This window comes from Oncorhynchus gorbuscha, unplaced genomic scaffold (genome assembly GCF_021184085.1).
Source record: "Oncorhynchus gorbuscha isolate QuinsamMale2020 ecotype Even-year unplaced genomic scaffold, OgorEven_v1.0 Un_scaffold_847, whole genome shotgun sequence".
In the NCBI taxonomy this organism is placed as follows: Eukaryota; Metazoa; Chordata; class Actinopteri; order Salmoniformes; family Salmonidae; genus Oncorhynchus; species Oncorhynchus gorbuscha.
Genome location: NW_025745837.1, coordinates 107,035 through 128,091, shown reverse-complemented (window position 1 = coordinate 128,091; position 21,057 = coordinate 107,035). Strand labels below are relative to the sequence as shown.

Genomic DNA, 21,057 nt, shown 5'->3' with positions numbered 1-21,057 from the left:
TCTCACAGGACAGAACAGCTTGACTATAAACACGTCTCACAGAACAGCTTGAATATAGACACGTCTCACAGAACAGCTTGACTATAGACACGTCTCACAGAACAGCTTGAATATAGACACGTCTCACAGAACAGTTCATTTCAGACACGTCTCACAGAACAGCTTGAATATAGACACATCTCACAGAACAGCTTGACTATAGACATGTCTCACAGAACAGCTTGACTATAGGCACGTCTCACAGAACAGCTTGACTATAGACACGTCTCACAGAACAGCTTGACTATAGACACGTCTCACAGAACAGCTTGACTATAGACACGTCTCACAGAACAGCTTGACTATAGACATGTCTCACAGAACAGCTTGACTATAGACACGAAACACAGAACAGCTTGACTATAGACACGTCTCACAGGACAGAACAGCTTGACTATAGACACGTCTCACAGAACAGCTTGACTATAGACACGTCTCACAGAACAGCTTGACTATAGACACGTCTCACAGGACAGAACAGCTTGACTATAGACACGTCTCACAGAACAGCTTGACTATAGACACGTCTCACAGAACAGCTTGACTATAGACACGTCTCACAGAACAGCTTGAATATAGACACGTCTCACAGAACAGTTCATTTCAGACACGTCTCACAGAACAGCTTGAATATAGACACATCTCACAGAACAGCTTGACTATAGACATGTCTCACAGAACAGCTTGACTATAGACACGTCTCACAGAACAGCTTGACTATAGCCACTCTCACAGAACAGCTTGACTATAGACACGTCTCACAGAACAGCTTGACTATAGACACGTCTCACAGAACAGCTTGACTATAGACATGTCTCACAGAACAGCTTGACTATAGACACGTCTCACAGAACAGCTTGACTATAGACACGTCTCACAGAACAGCTTGAATATAGACACGCCTCACAGAACAGCTTGAATATAGACACGTCTCACAGAACAGTTCATTTCAGACACGTCTCACAGAACAGCTTGAATATAGACACATCTCACAGAACAGCTTGACTATAGACACGTCTCACAGAACAGCTTGAATATAGACACGTCTCACAGAACAGCTTGAATATAGACACGTCTCACAGAACAGCTTGACTATAGACACGTCTCACAGAACAGCTTGAATATAGACACATCTCACAGAACAGTTAATTTCAGACACGTCTCACAGAACAGCTTGAATATAGACACATCTCACAGAACAGCTTGACTATAGACATGTCTCACAGAACAGCTTGACTATAGACACGTCTCACAGAACAGCTTGACTATAGACACGTCTCACAGAGCAGACAGAGAGCTTGAATATAGACACTTCTCACGGAACAGCTTGACTATAGACACGTCTCACAGAACAGTTCATTTCAGAAACGTCTCACAGAACAGCTTGAATATAGACACATCTCACAGAACAGCTTGACTATAGACACGTCTCACAGAACAGCTTGAATATAGACACGTCTCACAGAACAGCTTGACTATAGACACGTCTCACAGAACAGCTTGACTATAGACACGTCTCACAGAACAGCTTGACTATAGACACGTCTCACAGGACAGAACAGCTTGACTATAGACACGTCTCACAGAACAGCTTGACTATAGACACGTCTCACAGAACAGCTTGACTATAGACACGTCTCACAAGACAGCACAGCTTGACTATAGACACGTCTTACAAGACAGCTTGGCTATAGACACGTCTCACAGAACAGCTTGACTATAGACACGTCTCACAGAACAGCTTGACTATAGACACGTCTCACAGAACAGCTTGACTATAGACACGTCTCACAGAACAGCTTGACTATAGACACGTCTCACAGAACAGCTTGACTATAGACACGTCTCACAGGACAGAACAGCTTGACTATAGACACGTCTCACAGAACAGCTTGACTATAGACACGTCTCACAGAACAGCTTGACTATAGACACGTCTCACAGAACAGCTTGACTATAGACACGTATAGACACGTCTCACAGAACAGCTTGACTATAGACATCTCACAGAACAGCTTGACTATAGACACGTCTCACAGAACAGCTTGACTATAGCCACTCTCACAGAACAGCTTGACTATAGACACATCTCACAGAACAGCTTGACTATAGACTCGTCTCACAGAACAGCTTGACTATAAACACGTATCACAGAACAGCTTGACTATAGACACGTCTCACAGAACAGCTTGACTATAGACCCGTCTCACAGAACAGCTTGACTATAAACACGTATCACAGCACAGCTTGACTATAGACACGTCTCACAGAACAGCTTGACTATAGACACGTCTCACAGAACAGCTTGACTATAGACACGTCTCACAGAACAGCTTGACTATAGACACGTCTCACAGAGACAGAACAGCTTGACTATAGACACGTCTCACAGAACAGCTTGACTATAGACACGTCTCACAGAACAGCTTGACTATAGACACGTCTCACAGAACAGCTTGACTATAGACACGTCTCACAGAACAGAACAGCTTGTCTATAGACACGTCTCACAGAACAGCTTGACTATAGACACGTCTCACAGAACAGAACAGCTTGAATATAGACACGTCTCACAGAACAGCTTGAATATAGACACGTATCACAGAACAGCTTGACTATAGACACGTCTCACAGAACAGCTTGACTATAGACAGGTTGAAAAGCAGCAAACCCCAGAGATGTATTTATTTTATGAAACCAAAGCTTTCATGGCTTTCAAATAGATAAATAAACCAAATAAATATAATATATATTTGGATATATTAGCATCTAATATAATGATCTATTGTTGTTAGAAGTGGGATGTCCATGTCTAAAGCAGAGAAGATGGATTTTGACAGAGATGTTACTGTAAGCACCTGTGGTGTCATGGTTTTTACAGGAGCACAGTATGCAGAGGGTGGAGAACGCTCCCTGTCCTGAACTGACCTGCCCTGAGTCTGAACACATCACCCTGACAGACCGCTGCTGCAAAGTCTGCAGAGGTAGGTCTGGAACACACACACACACACACACACGCACGCACGCACGCACGCACGCACGCACGCACGCACGCACGCACGCACGCACGCACGCACGCACACACACACACACACACACACACACACACACACACACACACACACACACACACACACAGATTCTTGGAGTGATAGTGAGATAGTGTTGAAGCTCTGTGTAATAGATAAGGGAGAATGGATATTAAAAGCCGGTCCGCTCCCTCCTCCTAAGATGATGTATGTCTCCTGCTTGGCTGGTAATGAGGCCTCTCTCTCACGGTGGAACCTGGGGTTGTGTCCCAAATGAACTACTTTTAGTGCACTACTTTTGACCTCAGCCGTATGTGCCCTGGTCCAAAGTAGTGCGCTATAAAGAGAATAGGCGATTTGGAACGCCCTCATGATATTACCCACATACACACTAGACGTGGTCAGCACACAGCCATGCATCTTTGTGACAGCAACACATACTGTTCTATTCCAGTTTCCACCAGGCCTTAACAACACGTTACTGGCCAGTGTTTCTACAGCTTAACGCCGGTTTGACGGAGGCTGATGACGTGTAGTTGTTTGTACACATGCATATTCACACACTCTCATTCAAATGCACACACGTGCACATACACGGACACACACAGGTAAATAGTGCCATACATGCACTCAAACATATTCAGTTGGCCTTGCTGTTAGGATGTCTGTTGTCCTCGCTGTTAGGATGTCTGTTGTCCTCGCTGTTAGGATGTCTGTTGTCCTCGCTGTTAGGATGTCTGTTGTCCTTGATGTCTTTCACTTTTGTTCATTTTGTTGGTTGTTTGTGCATGGGGGGGGGTCTTGTGGTGGGGGAGTGGAATCATTTAAAAAATATATTATTTTTCTCAGATGGTTAAGGGGCAGCTCTTGGGGAACTGTGGGGGGGTCTGGGAGGGCTGGCGGTTGGGATCTTGGGCATGGGGGGGTCTGGGAGGGCTGGCGGTTGGGATCTTGGGCATGGGGGGGGGGTCTGGGAGGGCTGGCGGTTGGGATCTTGGGCCGGTGCCTGATGGATTGCTGGTTCAGGTCCCCGTTTTTGACCTTGTGAGAGATTTGTCAAAGTGCCCTTGAGCAGGGCGTTGACCCTGGTTGCTTCTGTGTGTCGCTCTGAATGGGAGTCTGTTAGATGGCTCATGTGATGTAGTTGTTGAGCTGCTTCACTGCAAGTGTATTGTATGTTTTAAACATTCAATAAAAACATGTATAAATGAAAACTAAAAACAACATGTGACTGTTCTCTGATCTCTTGTTTCCTCCTGTGATCCTGCAGAGGGAACCGTGGTTTCAGCCATACCTGTTGTTCTGTCTATGTAGTTATTTGTCTGTGGCCAGGGGAGAGACAGGGACAAACCATTTGAGGAAAGAAAGCACGCCTTGTCTAGTACAACACACACTCTCACACCCTCTCTCTCACACACACACACTCTCACACCCTCTCTCTCTCTCTCTCTCTCACACACACACACACTCTCACACCCTCTCTCTCTCTCTCTCTCTCACACACACACACACTCTCACACCCTCTCTCTCTCACACACACACACTCTCACACCCTCTCTCTCTCACACACACACACACACACACACACACACACACACACACACACACACACACACACACACACACACACACACACACACACACACACACACACACACACACACACACACACACACACACACACACACACACACACACACACACACACACACACACACACACAGACACACACACACACAGACAGGTTTAAGACAACCCAGTAAGGGTGATTTATCAGCTGTAGAATGACCAGACAGTCTCTGTCTCTTTCCCCCTCTCAGGTCATCATTTCTGTGTGGAGGGCCACAGTCCCAGCTGTGTGGAGAACTCAGAATGTGTGAACCTGGAGGCTGGGTCCTGCTGCAGCTGTAAAGATGGCTACCGCGCCCTGAGGGATGACAGCGCGTACTGTGGAGGTGCAGTACTCTTACTACAACAATGGCATCACTAAGCCAACACTCATTTAAGTCATCTTCATCGCCTCAATCCATTCTATCTACTAATCCTTGTGATCTTTGGCTCTCTTCTCTGTTGTAGCCTGGCTTTGCTGGTTGTGCACATTGTGATCATTGGCTATCTTCTCTGTTATGGCCCAGCTTTGCTGGTTGTGCACATTGTGATCATTGGCTCTCTTCTCTGTTATGGTCCAGCTTTGCTGGTTGTGCACATTGTGATCATTGGCTCTCTTCTCTGTTGTAGCCCAGCTTTGCTGGTTGTGCACATTGTGATCATTGGCTCTCTTCTCTGTTGTAGCCTGGCTTTGCTGGTTGTGCACATTGTGATCATTGGCTCTCTTCTCTGTTATGGTCCAGCTTTGCTGGTTGTGCACATTGTGATCATTGGCTCTCTTCTCTGTTGTAGCCCAGCTTTGCTGATCATTGGCTCTCTTCTCTGTTGTAGCCCAGCTTTGCTGGTTGTGCACATTGTGATCATTGGCTCTCTTCTCTGTTGTAGCCTGGCTTTGCTGGTTGTGCACATTGTGATCATTGGCTCTCTTCTCTGTTGTAGCCTGGCTTTGCTGGTTGTGCACATTGTGATCATTGGCTCTCTTCTCTGTTATGGCCCAGCTTTGCTGGTTGTGCAAAACTCCAATGCCTCATTTAGAAGTGGTCCTTCGAAGAGCTTGGACTTGATTGTTTTTAATGTTTATCTTAGTTTGGAATTACAATCATATACTGTAGGGCTGTGTAGTAGGTACAGGGATGACTACAACTCCAAGCAGAGGCGTCTACTTACAGCAGGAGAAATTTAGACGCTCTTCTAATTCCATATTTCTTTCCATATATTAATGATCTCTAGGAAACCTTTCATTACTACGACCTCTGACCCCACCACTCATCAGACCAGCCTCACAGCAATAAATGACCTGTACAACCTCTACGACCCCTGACCCCTCCACTCATCAGACCAGCCTCACAGCCATAAATGACCTGTACCACCTCTACGACCCCTGACCCCTCCACTCATCAGACCAGCCTCACAGCCTTAGGCCTCGGTCCATCATACTCCCAGCACTGGTGGGTTAAAAATACCCATGGTACATTGCAGCAAGGTTAATTTTCCACAGCTGGCAGTCTCTCCGGTTGTTCATACTGCAAGCCTTACTACCTTATTCCCCATCATACTCCAACCATGAGGTGGTAAAAATACTCCACGCTACAATGCAGAGCCCAGGTCTATTTAGCATGCCAGTCACAGACAGACAGTCTCCCACCGACCAACCAACTGCTGCTAATGAGAACAGTTGGTTGGGTGATTAGTCAGTGTCTGTGTGCATAATTAAAGATGCTATCATCCCCCCTGTCATTAATAACCAGCGTGTCTAACCTTCTTGCTCTATGGTCCTGCCAGGTTTGTCTCTGTGGCCACGGTGGGTTATGGACTGTGACCTTGTCTAGGGAAGGAGGGAGGGAGCTTTGGCATAAGTCACAACTGTCTTTTGATGTTGCTCTTTCTTTCTGTCTCTGTTTTGGTGTCTCTCAATTCAATTCAATTCAATTCAAGGGGCTTTATTGACATGGAAAACATGTGTTAACATTGCCAAAGCAAGTGAGGTAGATAATATATAAAGTGAAATAAACAATCAAAATTAACAGTAGACATCACACATACAGAAGTTTCAAAACAATAAAGACATTACAAATGTCATGTTATATATATAATATGACATTTGTACACAAGGGGAAATAAATAAGCATAAATATGGGTTGTATTTACAATGGTGTTTGTTCTTCACTGGTTGCCCTTTTCTTGTGGCAACAGGTCACAAATCATGCTGCTCTGATGCACACTGTGGTATTTCACCCAGTAGATATGGGAGTTTATCAAATTTGGATTTGTTTTCGAATTCTTTGTGGATCTGTGTAATCTGAGGGAAATATGTCTCAGGCTAAAATAGCACACCTAGAAACAAGAACACGCTCTCTCCTTGATGTCATCATGACTCATTTAAATGCCGAATGTTCGCCCAACAGAAAGCATCAGCAATCTCGCAGTTGATTGGTTTGAGTTGCGTGTTCTGAGCTCTAATTGGTTTCGCCCTGTGAGTGGGTGGGGACTGGGGATGTCATTCTGAACAGATAAGGGTGTTAAGGCTTCATAGAGTGCTGGGAATACAGATGAAGTCACTTCTTAAATATTTTATTAAAAGCAGTGGAATAGGACACTCAGGGAGATGGAGAGAGAGAGTGTTTATTGGTGTGTTAAGGAGTATCATCAGACAGGCCAAGAGTGCTGAGCAATAAGCCAAGCATATAAAACTCAGAGAGAGCCTTTAGGTGGCTGCAGCCCCAGAGAAAGCCTTTCAGAGGTTTGTTTCTTATCTGTCTGCCTGAATGTATGTGGTCAATGCCTGCAGATAGAGTATAGAGTAGGTCATGTTGGCTTGCCTTGTTGACTTCATCTGTAAACTCAAGGAGTGACATAGTCCTGTCCGTAGTCCTGTCCGTTGGTGGCTGTAGTCCTACCAGTCAAATCAACACCACAGGACCGTTGGTGGCTGTAGTCCTACCAGTCAAACCAACACCACAGGACCATTAGTGGCTATAGTCCTACCAGTCAAACCAACACCACAGGACCATTAGTGGCTATAGTCCTACCAGTCAAACCAACACCACAGGACCGTTGGTGGCTATAGTCCTACCAGTCAAACCAACACCACAGGACCGTTAGTGGCTATAGTCCTACCAGTCAAACCAACACCACAGGACCATTAGTGGCTATAGTCCTACCAGTCAAACCAACACCACAGGACTGTTGGTGGCTATAGTCCTACCAGTCAAACCAACACCACAGGACCGTTAGTGGCTATAGTCCTACCAGTCAAACCAACACCACAGGACCGTTAGTGGCTATAGTCCTACCAGTCAAACCAACACCACAGGACCGTTGGTGGCTATAGTCCTACCAGTCAAACCAACACCACAGGACCGTTAGTGGCTATAGTCCTACCAGTCAAACCAACACCACAGGACCGTTAGTGGCTATAGTCCTACCAGTCAAACCAACACCACAGGACCATTAGTGGCTATAGTCCTACCAGTCAAACCAACACCACAGGACCGTTAGTGGCTATAGTCCTACCAGTCAAACCAACACCACAGGACTGTTGGTGGCTATAGTCCTACCAGTCAAACCAACACCACAGGACCGTTGGTGGCTATAGTCCTACCAGTCAAACCAACACCACAGGACCGTTGGTGGCTATAGTCCTACCAGTCAAACCAACACCACAGGACCGTTGGTGGCTATAGTCCTACCAGTCAAACCAACACCACAGGACTGTTGGTGGCTATAGTCCTACCAGTCAAACCAACACCACAGGACCACTAGTGGCTGTAGTCCTACCAGTCAAACCAACACCACAGGACCATTAGTGGCTGTAGTCCTACCAGTCAAACCAACACCACAGGACCGTTGGTGGCCATAGTCCTACCAGTCAAACCAACACCACAGGACCATTAGTGGCTATGGTCCTACCAGTCAAACCAACACCACAGGACTGTTGGTGGCTATAGTCCTGCCAGTCAAACCAACACCACAGGACCATTGGTGGCTATAGTCATACCAGTCAAACCAACACCACAGGGCCGTTGGTGGCTATAGTCCTACCAGTCAAACCAACACCACAGGACCGTTGGTGGCTATAGTCTGAATTGCAATACTCAGACATGAAAGGATTATGGATGTGTGATGCTGTTCTGAAGAATCTGCTTCTTCTCTGAGAGTGAGAGAGGGAGAGAACCGGAGAGGGAGAGAGATAGAAGCGGATTAAGAGAGAGAGAGAGAGAGAGAGAGAGAGAGAGAGAGAGTGCTGTAGAGAGATCTAAAGAAAGTCTCCTCTTTATTTTTAGTCGTCTGTCCGTCTGTCCGTCTGTCTGCTGCCAGTGAGAGATATGCGGCCTGCTGTGCCAGCCATCCTCCATCCTCTAGCTAGACGCCAACCACCCCCTCCTAGAGAGAAGTTGTATTATTTATTTCAGGGGAAAGAGAGAGACAGAGATCATTTAGAATTACTCTTCCAGGTATCTGTAGTTAACAGTCATACGGAATATCATTGGTGGCTTACTTGTGACTTACCGCATAATGGTAGAATTTATCTAGCTATTTTTGTTTGTGTGTGTGTGTGTGTGTGTGTGTGTGTGTGTGTGTGTGTGTGTGTGTGTGTGTGTGTGTGTGTGTGTGTGTGTGTGTGTGTGTGTGTGTGTGTGTGTGTGTGTGTGTGTGTGTGTGTGTGTGTGTGTGTGTGTGTGTGTGTGTGTGTGTGTGTGTGTGTGTGTAATGCAGGTGTGTAGACTTGTCGTCCTACTCTACACATATTTAGCTATTTGCTGTACAGACAGGTCAGGCCAGGTCAGCCTAGATCATGAGCTCAACTCAACCCCGTAATCCAGCCACCCTAGTCATAGACTGTTCTCTCTGCTACCGCACGGCAAGCGGTACCGGAGCGCCAAGTCCTCGGTCCAAGAGGCTTCGAAACAGCTTTTAACCCCAAACCATAAGACTTGAACTGTTAATCAAATGGCCACCCAGACTATTTGCATTGCCCCCCCTGTGGTCCTGTGTAGCTCAGTTGGTAGAGCATGGCGCTTGTAACGCCAGGGTAGTGGGTTCGATCCCCGGGACCACCCATACGTAGAATGTATGCACACATGACTGTAAGTCGCTTTGGATAAAAGCGTCTGCTAAATGGCATATATTATTATTATTATTATTTTACACCCCTGCTAATCTCTGTTGTTATCATCAATGCATAGTAACTTTAATACCTACATGTACATACTGTACTGCCTCAATTAACTGCCCATGCACATTGACTCTGTACCGGTACCCCCCCGGGACCCCCCCCCCCCATATTTTTTAACTGCATTGTTGGTTAAGGGCTGGTTGGTTAAGGGCTGGTTGGTTAAGGGCTGGTTGGTTAAGGGCTGGTTGGTTAAGGGCTCACAAGTAAGGTCCTGTTGTATTCAGAGCATGTGACTGATAACATTTGAATAAAACACAGAGAGAATAAAAGCCACAATGTCCTGTATAAAGTGTTCGTGCTCGTTGTGTCGTAGCAGAATGCTTAATGAAGCAAGTCCTGGAGTTAAAGGTGTGAGAGCCAATCTACAGTACTGTGTGTATTCCTTTGAAGTATTCCTACTACACTACAAATGGAAACATGCACTACTGACTATATTTCATTCTTTGAACCATGGACAGTATCGTTATTGGATCAAATCCTCCCTCTGGCTTTTGACTGCTGTTTTGTAATATCTCTGGTTAGCTTTATGTAGGGTATCCTTCGTAATTGATTTGTTTCCAAGAGCTCAGAAAGACGCCGAAGCCCAAAGCTAACACTGCAGCAGTTCTGACTTGTTAAATTAGGACTCGTGGGAAAGGTATTATTTTCATTTTCTCTACTGTAAGGAAGCCACATCAGACATCAGAAGAGATTTTTTTAAAGAATAATATTACTTTTGTCAATTACCTCAGCAGTTTGAACCGTGTTATAAGTAAAACGTTTGTTCCTGGCTTTCTGTGTACGGAGCTGCCCCCCTCCCTTCCCCTCAGCTCCCCTCCTCTACTCCCCTCCTCTTCTCCCCTCCTCTACTCCCCTCCTCTACTCCCCTCCTCTCTCTCTCCCCTCCTCTACTCCCCTCCTCTACTCTACCCTCCTCTACTCCCCTCCTCTACTCCCCTCCTCTTCTCCCCTCCTCTACTCCCCTCCTCTACTCCCCACCTCCCCTACTCCCCTCCTCTACTCCCCACCTCTACTCCCCTCCCCTACTCCCCTCCTCTACTCCCCTCTACTCCCCACCTCTCTCTCCCCTCCTCTACTCCCCTCCTCTTCTCCCCACCTCTACTCCCCTCCTCTACTCCCCTCCTCTTCTCCCCTCCTCTACTCCCCACCTCTACTCCCCTCCTCTTCTCCCCTCCTCTACTCCCCCTCTACTCTCCACCTCTACTCCCCTCCCTACTCCCCTCCTCTACTCCCCACCTCTACTCCCCTCCTCTTCTCCCTCCTCTACTCCCCTCCTCTACTCCCCTCCTCTACTCCCCTCCTCTACTCCCCACCTCTACTCCCCTCCTCTACTCCCCTCCTCTACTCCCCACCTCTACTCCCCACCTCTACTCCCCTCCTCTACTCCCCACCTCTACTCCCCTCCTCTACTCCCCTCCTCTTCTGCCCTCCTTCTCTGAAGAATGAACAGAACATTACAGAATGAACAGAACATAGAATGAAAGGAGATGAGGAAATAAACAGATAGTGAGAGAAAGAGAGAAAGAGAGGTAGAGTGAGGGAGAGTGAGAGAGAGTGAGAGAAAGGGAGGGGTAGTAATCCCAGTATTGCCTGGTTGTTTCAGAGGCTCAGCAGTCAGCACTGGTTGTTCTATATGATTCTCTCTGCTGTTGCAGGTACCACATCTGGTCTGTTATTAAAAGCTGTGTGAGAGTCTGTAACTATAGCTACCACATCTGGTCTGTTATTAAAAGCTGTGTGATTCTCTCTGCTGTTCAGTCTGTAACTATAGCTACCACATCTGGTCTGTTATTAAAAGCAGATTCCAGATGTTCAGTCTGTAACATAGCTATAGACTGAACAGGATTCTCTCTGAGTCTGTAGACCACATCTAAAAGCTGTGTGATTCTCTCTGCTGTTCAGTCTGTAACTATAGCTACCACATCTGGTCTGTTATTAAAAGCTGTGTGATTCTCTCTGCTGTTCAGTCTGTAACTATAGCTACCACATCTGGTCTGTTATTAAAAGCTGTGTGATTCTCTCTGCTGTTCAGTCTGTAATTATAGTTACCACATCTGGTCTGTTATTAAAAGCTGTGTGATTCTCTCTGCTGTTCAGTCTGTAACTATAGTTACCATAATAAAGGCTTATATTGTATTGAAACGCATCTATTTCAATTTATATGTCTACAGACTGGGGTGAACATGGAGCTTTTGAATTGACTGTTGTGACCTTGACAGACAGTGGTTGACGATGTGAATAGAATGGGTTTAAAGAGGATGTTGCTTTGCTTTTCAAAGAACCTGGCGTTCTGTCAGTATAAATGTAAAAATATCCTCCACAAGCTAATATTCTGTTTTCAAACATATTTGTTTTGACATGGGGGATCGTATTTGGCTGTTTGAAAATTCAAAATGGGATGTCATGATTCCGGAGTTGTGCGTTGCAAAATCACTGAAGACATCATCTTACCCCAGGCTCAGCGCCGTGCATCTCGTAGTGACAGCACCACCATAGAGATGAGTTAGATCATGGAGATTGAAGATCCCATTCCATTATAGGCTACAAGCTGCAGGAATAGTCATCGGTGTGTGTGTGTTTGTGTGCTAGAGGCACTCTGAGGTTTTCCATCATTCAATGAACAGTGTTCTATAAACGAGACAGAGCACTTTGCTGTGACACTTCATCCAGATACCTTCAAGTCAAATCTAATCCAAATGACTTTTTATTTGTCACATGCGCTGAATACAACAGTTGTAGACCTTACCGTGAAATGCTTACTTACAAGCCCTTAACCAACAATGCACTTTTAAGAAAATAGAATTAAGAAAATATTGACTAAATAAACTATGATAATAGTCCGGGAGCAGTCGTATGGTTTGGGGGTAGAAGGTGTTAAGGAGCCTTTTGGACCTAGACTTGGCGCTCCGGTACCGATTGCTGTGTCTTTTGACCATTTTTGGGATGTTCTTGATGGTGCAACTGTAGAATTGTTTGAGGATCTGGGGACATATGCCAGATCTTTTCAGTCTCCTGAGGGGGAAAAGGCATGGTCGTGCCCATTTCACTCATTTCTTGGTGTGTTTGGACCAAGATAGTTTGTTGGTGATGTGGACAACAAGGAACTTGAAACTCTCGACCCGCTCCACTTCAGCCCCGTCAATGTAAATGGGTGTCTGTTCGGTCCACAGTCAGCTCCTTTGTCTTGCTCACATTGAGGGAGAGGTTGTTGGCCTGGCACCACACTGCCAGGTCTTTGGCCTCCACCCTATAGGCTGTCTAATCGTTGTCGGTGGTCGGGCCTACCACCATTGTGTCATCAGCAAATCTAATGATGGTGTTGGAGTCTTGCTTGGCTACGCAGTTGTGGGTGAACAGGGAGTACAGGAGGGGACAAAGCGCGCACCCCTGAGGGGCCCCCGTGTTGAGGATCAGCATGACAGATGTGTTACCTACCCTTACCACCTGGAGGTGGCCCATCAGGAAGTCCAGGATCCAGTTGCAGAGGGAGGTGTTTAGTCCCAAGTTCCTTAGCTTTGTGATGAGCTTTGTGAGCACTATGGTGTTGAACGCTAAGCTGCAGTCAATGAACAGCCTTCTAACAGCAGTCAGCTGTCAGGTGTTCCTTTTGTCCAGGAGGGAAGGGGCAGTGTGGTGTGCAATTGAGATTACGTCATCTGTGGATCTGTTGTGGTGGTATGTGAATTGGAGTGGGTCTAGGGTTTCTGGGATGATGGTGTCGATTTGAGCCATGATCAACCTTTCAAAGCACAGCATGGCTACCGATGTGATATTTATGGGGCGGTGGTCATTTAGGCAGGTTACCTTCACTTTCTTGGGCACAGGGACTATGGTGGTCTGCTTGAAACATGTAGATTTTTCAGAGTGGTTGAAAATGTCAGTGAAGACACTTGCCAGTTGGACCGTGCATGCTCTGAGTACACATCCTCGTAATCCGTCTGGCCCAGGTGCTTTGTAAATGTTGTTCTGTTGAAAGATCTCGCTCATATCCGCTACGGAGAGCGTGATCACACAGTCGTTCGGAAAAGCTGGTGCTCTCATACATGCTTCAGTGTCGCTTGCCTCAAAACGAGCATAAAGGGAATTTAGCCAATCTGGTAGGCTTGCATCACTGGGCAGCTCGCGGCTGTGTTTCCCTAAAAGTTTGCCACATCCGACGAGCGTTAGAGCCGGTGTAGTAGGATTCAATCTTAGTCCTGTATTGACACTTTCCCTGTTTGATGGTTCGTCTGAGGGCATAGCAGGATTTCTTATAAGCATCCAGATTAGTGTCCTGCTCCTTGAATGTAGCAGCTCTAGTCTTTAGCTCAGTGCAGATGTTTCCTGTAATCCATGGCTTCTTGTTGGGATATGTACGGTCACTGAGGGGACAACGTTGTCGATGCACTTACTGATGAAGCCGTTGACTGAGGTGGTATACTCCTCAATGACACTGGATGAATCCCGGAACATATTCCAGTCTGTGCTAGCAAAACAGTCCTGTAGCGTAGCATCTGTGTCATCTGACCACTTCCATATTGAGCGAGTCACTGGTACTTCCTGCTTTAGTTTTTGTTGTAAGCAAGAATCAGGAGGTTAGAATTATGGTCAGATTTTCCAAATGGAGGGCGAAGGGGAGCTTTGTATACGTCTCTGTGTGTGAAGTGAAGGTGGTCAAGAGTTTTTTATCCTCTGGTTGCACATGTGACTTGTTCAAACAGAGGGTCCTACCTGGAACCAAAAATGTTTCTACCTGGAACCAAAAAGGGTTATCCTATTGGGACAGCCGAAGAACCCTTTTGGAACCAGGGTTCTTCGGCTGGGGGGAACGGATCTGATGGCTCTCTAATTTAAAATAGATTTCTCCGTTTGAATGATTCTAAAACTGTTAAAACGTTCCATGAAGAGGCAGTTACTTTCCTTGAACGGAAATAAAAGAGAAGTGTTAAAGCCTAAGGATTGGGAAGAGATCTGTCAAGCGTGGACTTGATTTAGGAAAGACAATGCATCTGATCCTCTTTAACAGTTAAATGACCCACCAACTCTGGTTAGAGAGAAAGGATTTGCGGTGGTGATATATTGATCAGACTGTTGCAAACAGACAACATGGTTTTCAAAGCTTTAGGCCAATGCACAGAAGAGCATGGGAGGATTTGAACTGTCAATTGATTGTGAAAATTATAGTGAACCATGCAGTTTAGAATGCCTGAAGAAAGCCAATCAGCTGGTGGGTAGCCTAATCTCAAGACCCAGAACCAGGTGTTGAATGCACTGGCAGCTACTCAATTTGATGTAACAGTCTATCATAAGAGACTAGCTGGTGGTTGATGTAACAGTCTATCATAAGAGACTAGCTGGTGGTTGATGTAACAGTCTATCATAAGAGACTAGCTGGTCGTTGATGTAACAGTCTATCATAAGAGACTAGCTGGTGGTTGATGTAACAGTCTATCATAAGAGACTAGCTGGTCGTTGATGTAACAGTCTATCATAAGAGACTAGCTGGTGGTTGATGTAACAGTCTATCATAAGAGACTAGCTGGTGGTTGATGTAACAGTCTATCATAAGAGACTAGCTGGTGGTTGATGTAACAGTCTATCATAAGAGACTAGCTGGTGGTTGATGTAACAGTATATAATAAGAGACTAGCTGGTGGTTGATGTAACAGTTTATCATAAGAGACTATCTGGTGGTTGATGTAACAGTCTGTCATAAGAGACTAGCTGGTGGTTGATGTAACAGTCTATCATAAGAGACTAGCTGGTGGTTGATGTAACAGTCTATCATAAGAGACTAGCTGGTGGTTGATGTAACAGTCTATCATAAGAGACTAGCTGGTGGTTGATGTAACAGTCTATCATAAGAGACTAGCTGGTGGTTGATGTAACAGTCTATCATAAGAGACTAGCAGCGATAACAGAGAGCAGGCTAGAAGTCATGATCAGATGAGCTCCTGCGTTTTTCAGCATTTTCAGCATTTTCTTTAAAAAACATAGATTTAGAGTTAGATAAACTTAGATTTTTTTTGTCAGGAACATATGCAGGATGCTACCCTCTACAACACAACGTTTACTCCAAATCAAATCTCAAAACCTGCAACCTGATTTTGGATGGGATTCCGGAATCACCTGGAAGGTTTACAACTACCAAGGATTATTATTCCCAAACTATACAGCAAACTCTCTGGAAAACAACAGAAACCTGAAAACACCATCCCTACCTGGAACTGAGTGAGTAATGTTTAGTCTGAAACTATATTTTATTTCCAAAAGCTAAGAAGAAAAATACATTACATTATTTTACAGGGACCGAATGCTAAATGAAGGCTGCCAAACTCGATACAACTTCAACTAGCACTGACGTGTCAAGTGAGAGGTGTCAAAGCCTTTTAGCCCAACAATGGCAGGAGAGTCGAACAGTCTACTCCAACCAAATGGAGAGGCCTTAGAAGCTGCCTCCCGCTGTTCAGACATAATTAAAATACAGTACCCTGTGTATGTAAAGAATGATAAGGCAAGAAAATATCTCAAAATGAAGCTCCTTATGGAAAATCAAGAGACACTTTTTGCTGACTATTACAAAAATGGGAACATCAGCAACCTTATCTTCCACACAGACCATCCCCTGGCATGGCACAGCGCTATATTAGCACACTACCCCTTTGTTAAGAGAGGGGGTGTTAATGAGGGTTGGAAACTCAGGATACTTGACAACGAGGACTCTGAGTCAGCTAATATAAATCCCTATACGTCTGGAACAGTAATGGTACAGGGCAACCCCAAACAGTTTCAGCTGGACTTTCACGTAATCAAAGAATTAACCCTGCAGGAGAAGCTCTCCCCTGAGAAAGATACCCCCACCCCTAAAGGGTCAGACCAGACCTCTTCATTATATAACCCCACAGACGAGCCACCCCCAGCGGGTCAGACCAGACCTCTTCATTATATAACCCCACAGACGAGCCACCCCCAGCGGGTCAGACCAGACCTCTTCATTATATAACCCCACAGACGAGCCACCCCCAGCGGGTCAGACCAGACCTCTTCATTATATAACCCCACAGACGAGCCACCCCCAGCGGGTCAGACCAGACCTCTTCATTATATAACCCCACAGACGAGCCACCCCCAGCGGGTCAGACCAGACCTCTTCATTATATAACCCCACAGACGAGCCAGCCCCAGCGGAAAGCCAACCTCCCAGCACAGAGTACTACCCTCTCATTGAAATGAACATTTACCCAGCTGGAGGTAAGGCAGGTGGAGATGGAACAGCAGGTGATTACACCCCAGTCAGCACAGACCCAGACAACAGTCCAGCACAACAACACTCTCTTAACCAGACCCAGACAACAGTCCAGCACAACAACACTCTCTTAACCAGACCCAGACAACAGTCCAGCACAACAACACTCTCTTAACCAGACCCAGACAACAGTCCAGCACAACAACACTCTCTTAACCAGACCCAGACAACAGTCCAGCACAACAACACTCTCTTAACCAGACCCAGACAACAGTCCAGCACAACAACACTCTCTTAACCAGACCCAGAGTGCTGGAGGTGGAGAGAGACATATCTGCACTCTGGACAGTGGTGAGACAACTTCAACAGGAGAAAGAGCAGGAGCAGGAGAAGAACAGAGCACTGGAGGAGATGATCAGACTGCTGGAGGAGAGGTTGAGGGGGATGGCGTGTGACAGAGAACAACCCACTAGAGAGGTGGCCACTCCCGCAGAGAAGCCAGCAGAACAGCCCACCTCAGCACCCGACAAAAGTCTCGACACCACAGCAGAACAGTCCACACCAAACCCTGACCATAGCATTGACATCACAGCAGAACAGACAAATGAAGAACCCCAAGCACAGCGGCTCTCACCCCCTCTGAGCCACCCTGATAGCCCTCCTGACACCCCCCCCACACCCACTGAGGACATACACAAGACACAGATTGTACTCCTTATGGACTCAAATGGGAAATATATACAAGACAAAAAACGTTTTCCCAAACACAGTGTGTCTAAACTCTGGTGTCCAAAACACCCAGCGCGCCCTAGACCTTCTGTCTGAGGACCAACTAGGGTCACCCAGCCACATAATAATACACACAGGCACAAACAACCTGAGAACACAGCAGGAAAGGGTGGCAACAGCACTGAAGGGAGTGATTGAAAAAGCTTCTTCTACTTTCCTCAACGCACAAGTGGTTATCTCCACCCTGCTACCACGAAAAGACTTCCACCTGCTACAATACAGCGGGTAAACGCAAGTATTTCCCTTGGCTGTGCCTCAAAACCAAATGTTTTCCTGGCCCACCAGTCCACCCTGGACTTGAACAACCTATATGACCAGGTCCACCTCTACAAGGTAGCAGTGCCCACCTCTGTCCGGACTCTAAAGGACCACTCAACACCCCCCTAAGTAAACCATGCCCGCACCCCATTTAGGCCCCCTCAGATCAGACCTATGCCCCTCCTGCCCACCCCATGCACCCCACCCTGCAAAGAGGGCCTCAACATGGAAGTCACACATACGCCCAGGCAGTGCGCGGGCAAACAGGCCCAACCCCCACTCTTACAATAGCCCAAGCCAATGGCATGTACTAGATGCTCAGCAGGCTCTGCTCACACTTACTGGCCTGAGGCCAAACCACACGACCAACAACATTGGACACTTTATGGAACACAAAGCCTTCACCATCTCATCCTGATCCTCATCCTAACAGTAATGTTTACTGTTAATTTTTATTGTTTATTTCAGTTTTGTATATTGTCTACCTCACTTGAAAGACATGTTTCCCATGTCAATAAAGCCCCTTGAATTGAATTGACTAGTTGGTGGGTGATGTAACAGAGACTAGTTGGTGGTTGATGAAACAGAGACTAGTTGGTGGGTGATGTAACAGAGACTAGTTGGTGGGTGATGTAACAGATACTAGTTGGTGGGTGATGAAACAGAGACTAGTTGGTGGGTGATGAAACAGAGACTAGTTGGTGGGTGATGAAACATAGACTAGTTGGTGGGTAATGTAACAGAGACTAGTTGGTGGTTGATGAAACAGAGACTAGTTGGTGGGTGATTTAACAGAGACTAGTTGGTGGGTGATGAAAGAGACTAGTTGGTGGGTGATGAAACAGAGACTAGTTGGTGGGTGATGTAACAGAGACTAGTTGGTGGGTGATGTAACAGAGACTAGTTGGTGGGTGATGAAACAGAGACTAGTTGGTGGGTGATGTAACAGAGACTAGTTGGTGGGTGACGAAACAGAGACTAGTTGGTGGGTAATGAAAGAGAGACTAGTTGGTGGTTAATGTAACAGAGACTAGTTGGTGGTTGAAGAAACAGAGACTAGTTGGTGGGTGATGTAACAGAGACTAGTTGGTGGGTGATGAAACAGAGACTAGTTGGTGGGTGATGAAACAGACTAGTTGGTGGGTGATGAAAGAGAGACTAGTTGGTGAGTGATGTAACAGAGACTAGTTGGTGGGTGATGTAACAGAGACTAGTTGGTGGGTAATGTAACAGAGACTAGTTGGTGGGTGATGAAACAGAGACTAGTTGGTGGGTGATGAAACATAGACTAGTTGGTGGGTAATGTAACAGAGACTAGTTGGTGGTTGACGAAACAGAGACTAGTTGGTGGGTGATGTAACAGAGACTAATTGGTGGGTGATGAAACAGAGACTAGTTGGTGGGTGATGAAACAGAGACTAGTTGGTGGTTGACGAAACAGAGACTAGTTGGTGGGTGACGAAACAGAGACTAGTTGGTGGGTGATGTAACAGAGACTAGTTGCTGGTTAATGTAACAGAGACGAGTTGGTGGTTGATGAAACAGTGACTAGTTGGTGGGTGATTTAACAGAGACTAGTTGGTGGGTGATGAAAGAGACTAGTTGGTGGGTGATGAAACAGAGACTAGTTGGCGGGTGATGTAACAGAGACTAGTTGGTGGGTGATGTAACAGAGACTAGTTGGTGGGTGATGAAACAGAGACTAGTTGGTGGGTGATGTAACAGAGACTAGTTGGTGGGTGACGAAACAGAGACTAGTTGGTGGGTAATGAAAGAGAGACTAGTTGGTGGTTAATGTAACAGAGACTAGTTGGTGGTTGATGAAACAGAGACTAGTTGGTGGTTGATGAAACAGAGACTAGTTGGTGGGTGATGTAACAGAGACTAGTTGGTGGGTGATGAAACAGAGACTAGTTGGTGGGTGATGTAACAGAGACTAGTTGGTGGTTAATGTAACAGAGACTAGTTGGTGGTTGATGTAACAGAGACTAGTTGGTGGTTGATGTAACAGAGACTAGTTGGTGGGTGATGTAACAGAGACTAGTTGGTGGGTGATGTAACAGAGACTAGTTGGTGGGTGATGTAACAGAGACTAGTTGGTGGGTGATGTAACATAGACTAGTTGTTGGGTGATGTAACAGAGACTAGTTGGTGGGTGATGTAACAGAGACTAGTTGGTGGGTGATGTAACAGAGACTAGTTGGTGGGTGATGAAACAGAGAGTAGTTGGTGGGTGATGTAACAGAGACTAGTTGGTGGTTAATGTAACAGAGACTAGTTGGTGGGTGATGTAACAGATACTAGTTGGTGGGTGATGAAACAGAGACTAGTTGGTGGGTGATGAAACAGAGACTAGTTGGTGGGTGATGAAACATAGACTAGTTGGTGGGTAATGTAACAGAGACTAGTTGGTGGTTGATGAAACAGAGACTAGTTGGTGGGTGATTTAACAGAGACTAGTTGGTGGGTGATGAAAGAGACTAGTTGGTGGGTGATGAAACAGAGACTAGTTGGTGGGTGATGTAACAGAGACTAGTTGGTGGGTGATGTAACAGAGACTAGTTGGTGGGTGATGAAACAGAGACTAGTTGGTGGGTGATGTAACAGAGACTAGTTGGTGGGTGACGAAACAGAGACTAGTTGGTGGGTAATGAAAGAGAGACTAGTTGGTGGTTAATGTAACAGAGACTAGTTGGTGGTTGAAGAAACAGAGACTAGTTGGTGGGTGATGTAACAGAGACTAGTTGGTGGGTGATGAAACAGAGACTAGTTGGTGGGTGATGAAACAGACTAGTTGGTGGGTGATGAAAGAGAGACTAGTTGGTGAGTGATGTAACAGAGACTAGTTGGTGGGTGATGTAACAGAGACTAGTTGGTGGGTGATGAAACAGAGACTAGTTGGTGGGTGATGTAACAGAGACTAGTTGGTGGTT

General features: G+C 46.0%; 1 protein-coding gene across 1 annotated transcript in view; it reads left to right on the top strand.

The window, feature by feature from the left end:
• LOC124020531 (protein NEL-like) overlaps positions 1-21,057 on the top strand; it is a 104,092-nt gene that overhangs the window by 23,043 nt on the left and 59,992 nt on the right. Inside the window, exons 9-10 of the mRNA XM_046335769.1 lie at positions 2,921-3,023; positions 4,889-5,023. Coding sequence (XP_046191725.1) covers positions 2,921-3,023; positions 4,889-5,023 — 238 coding nt within the window. The remainder of the gene's footprint in view (positions 1-2,920; positions 3,024-4,888; positions 5,024-21,057) is intronic.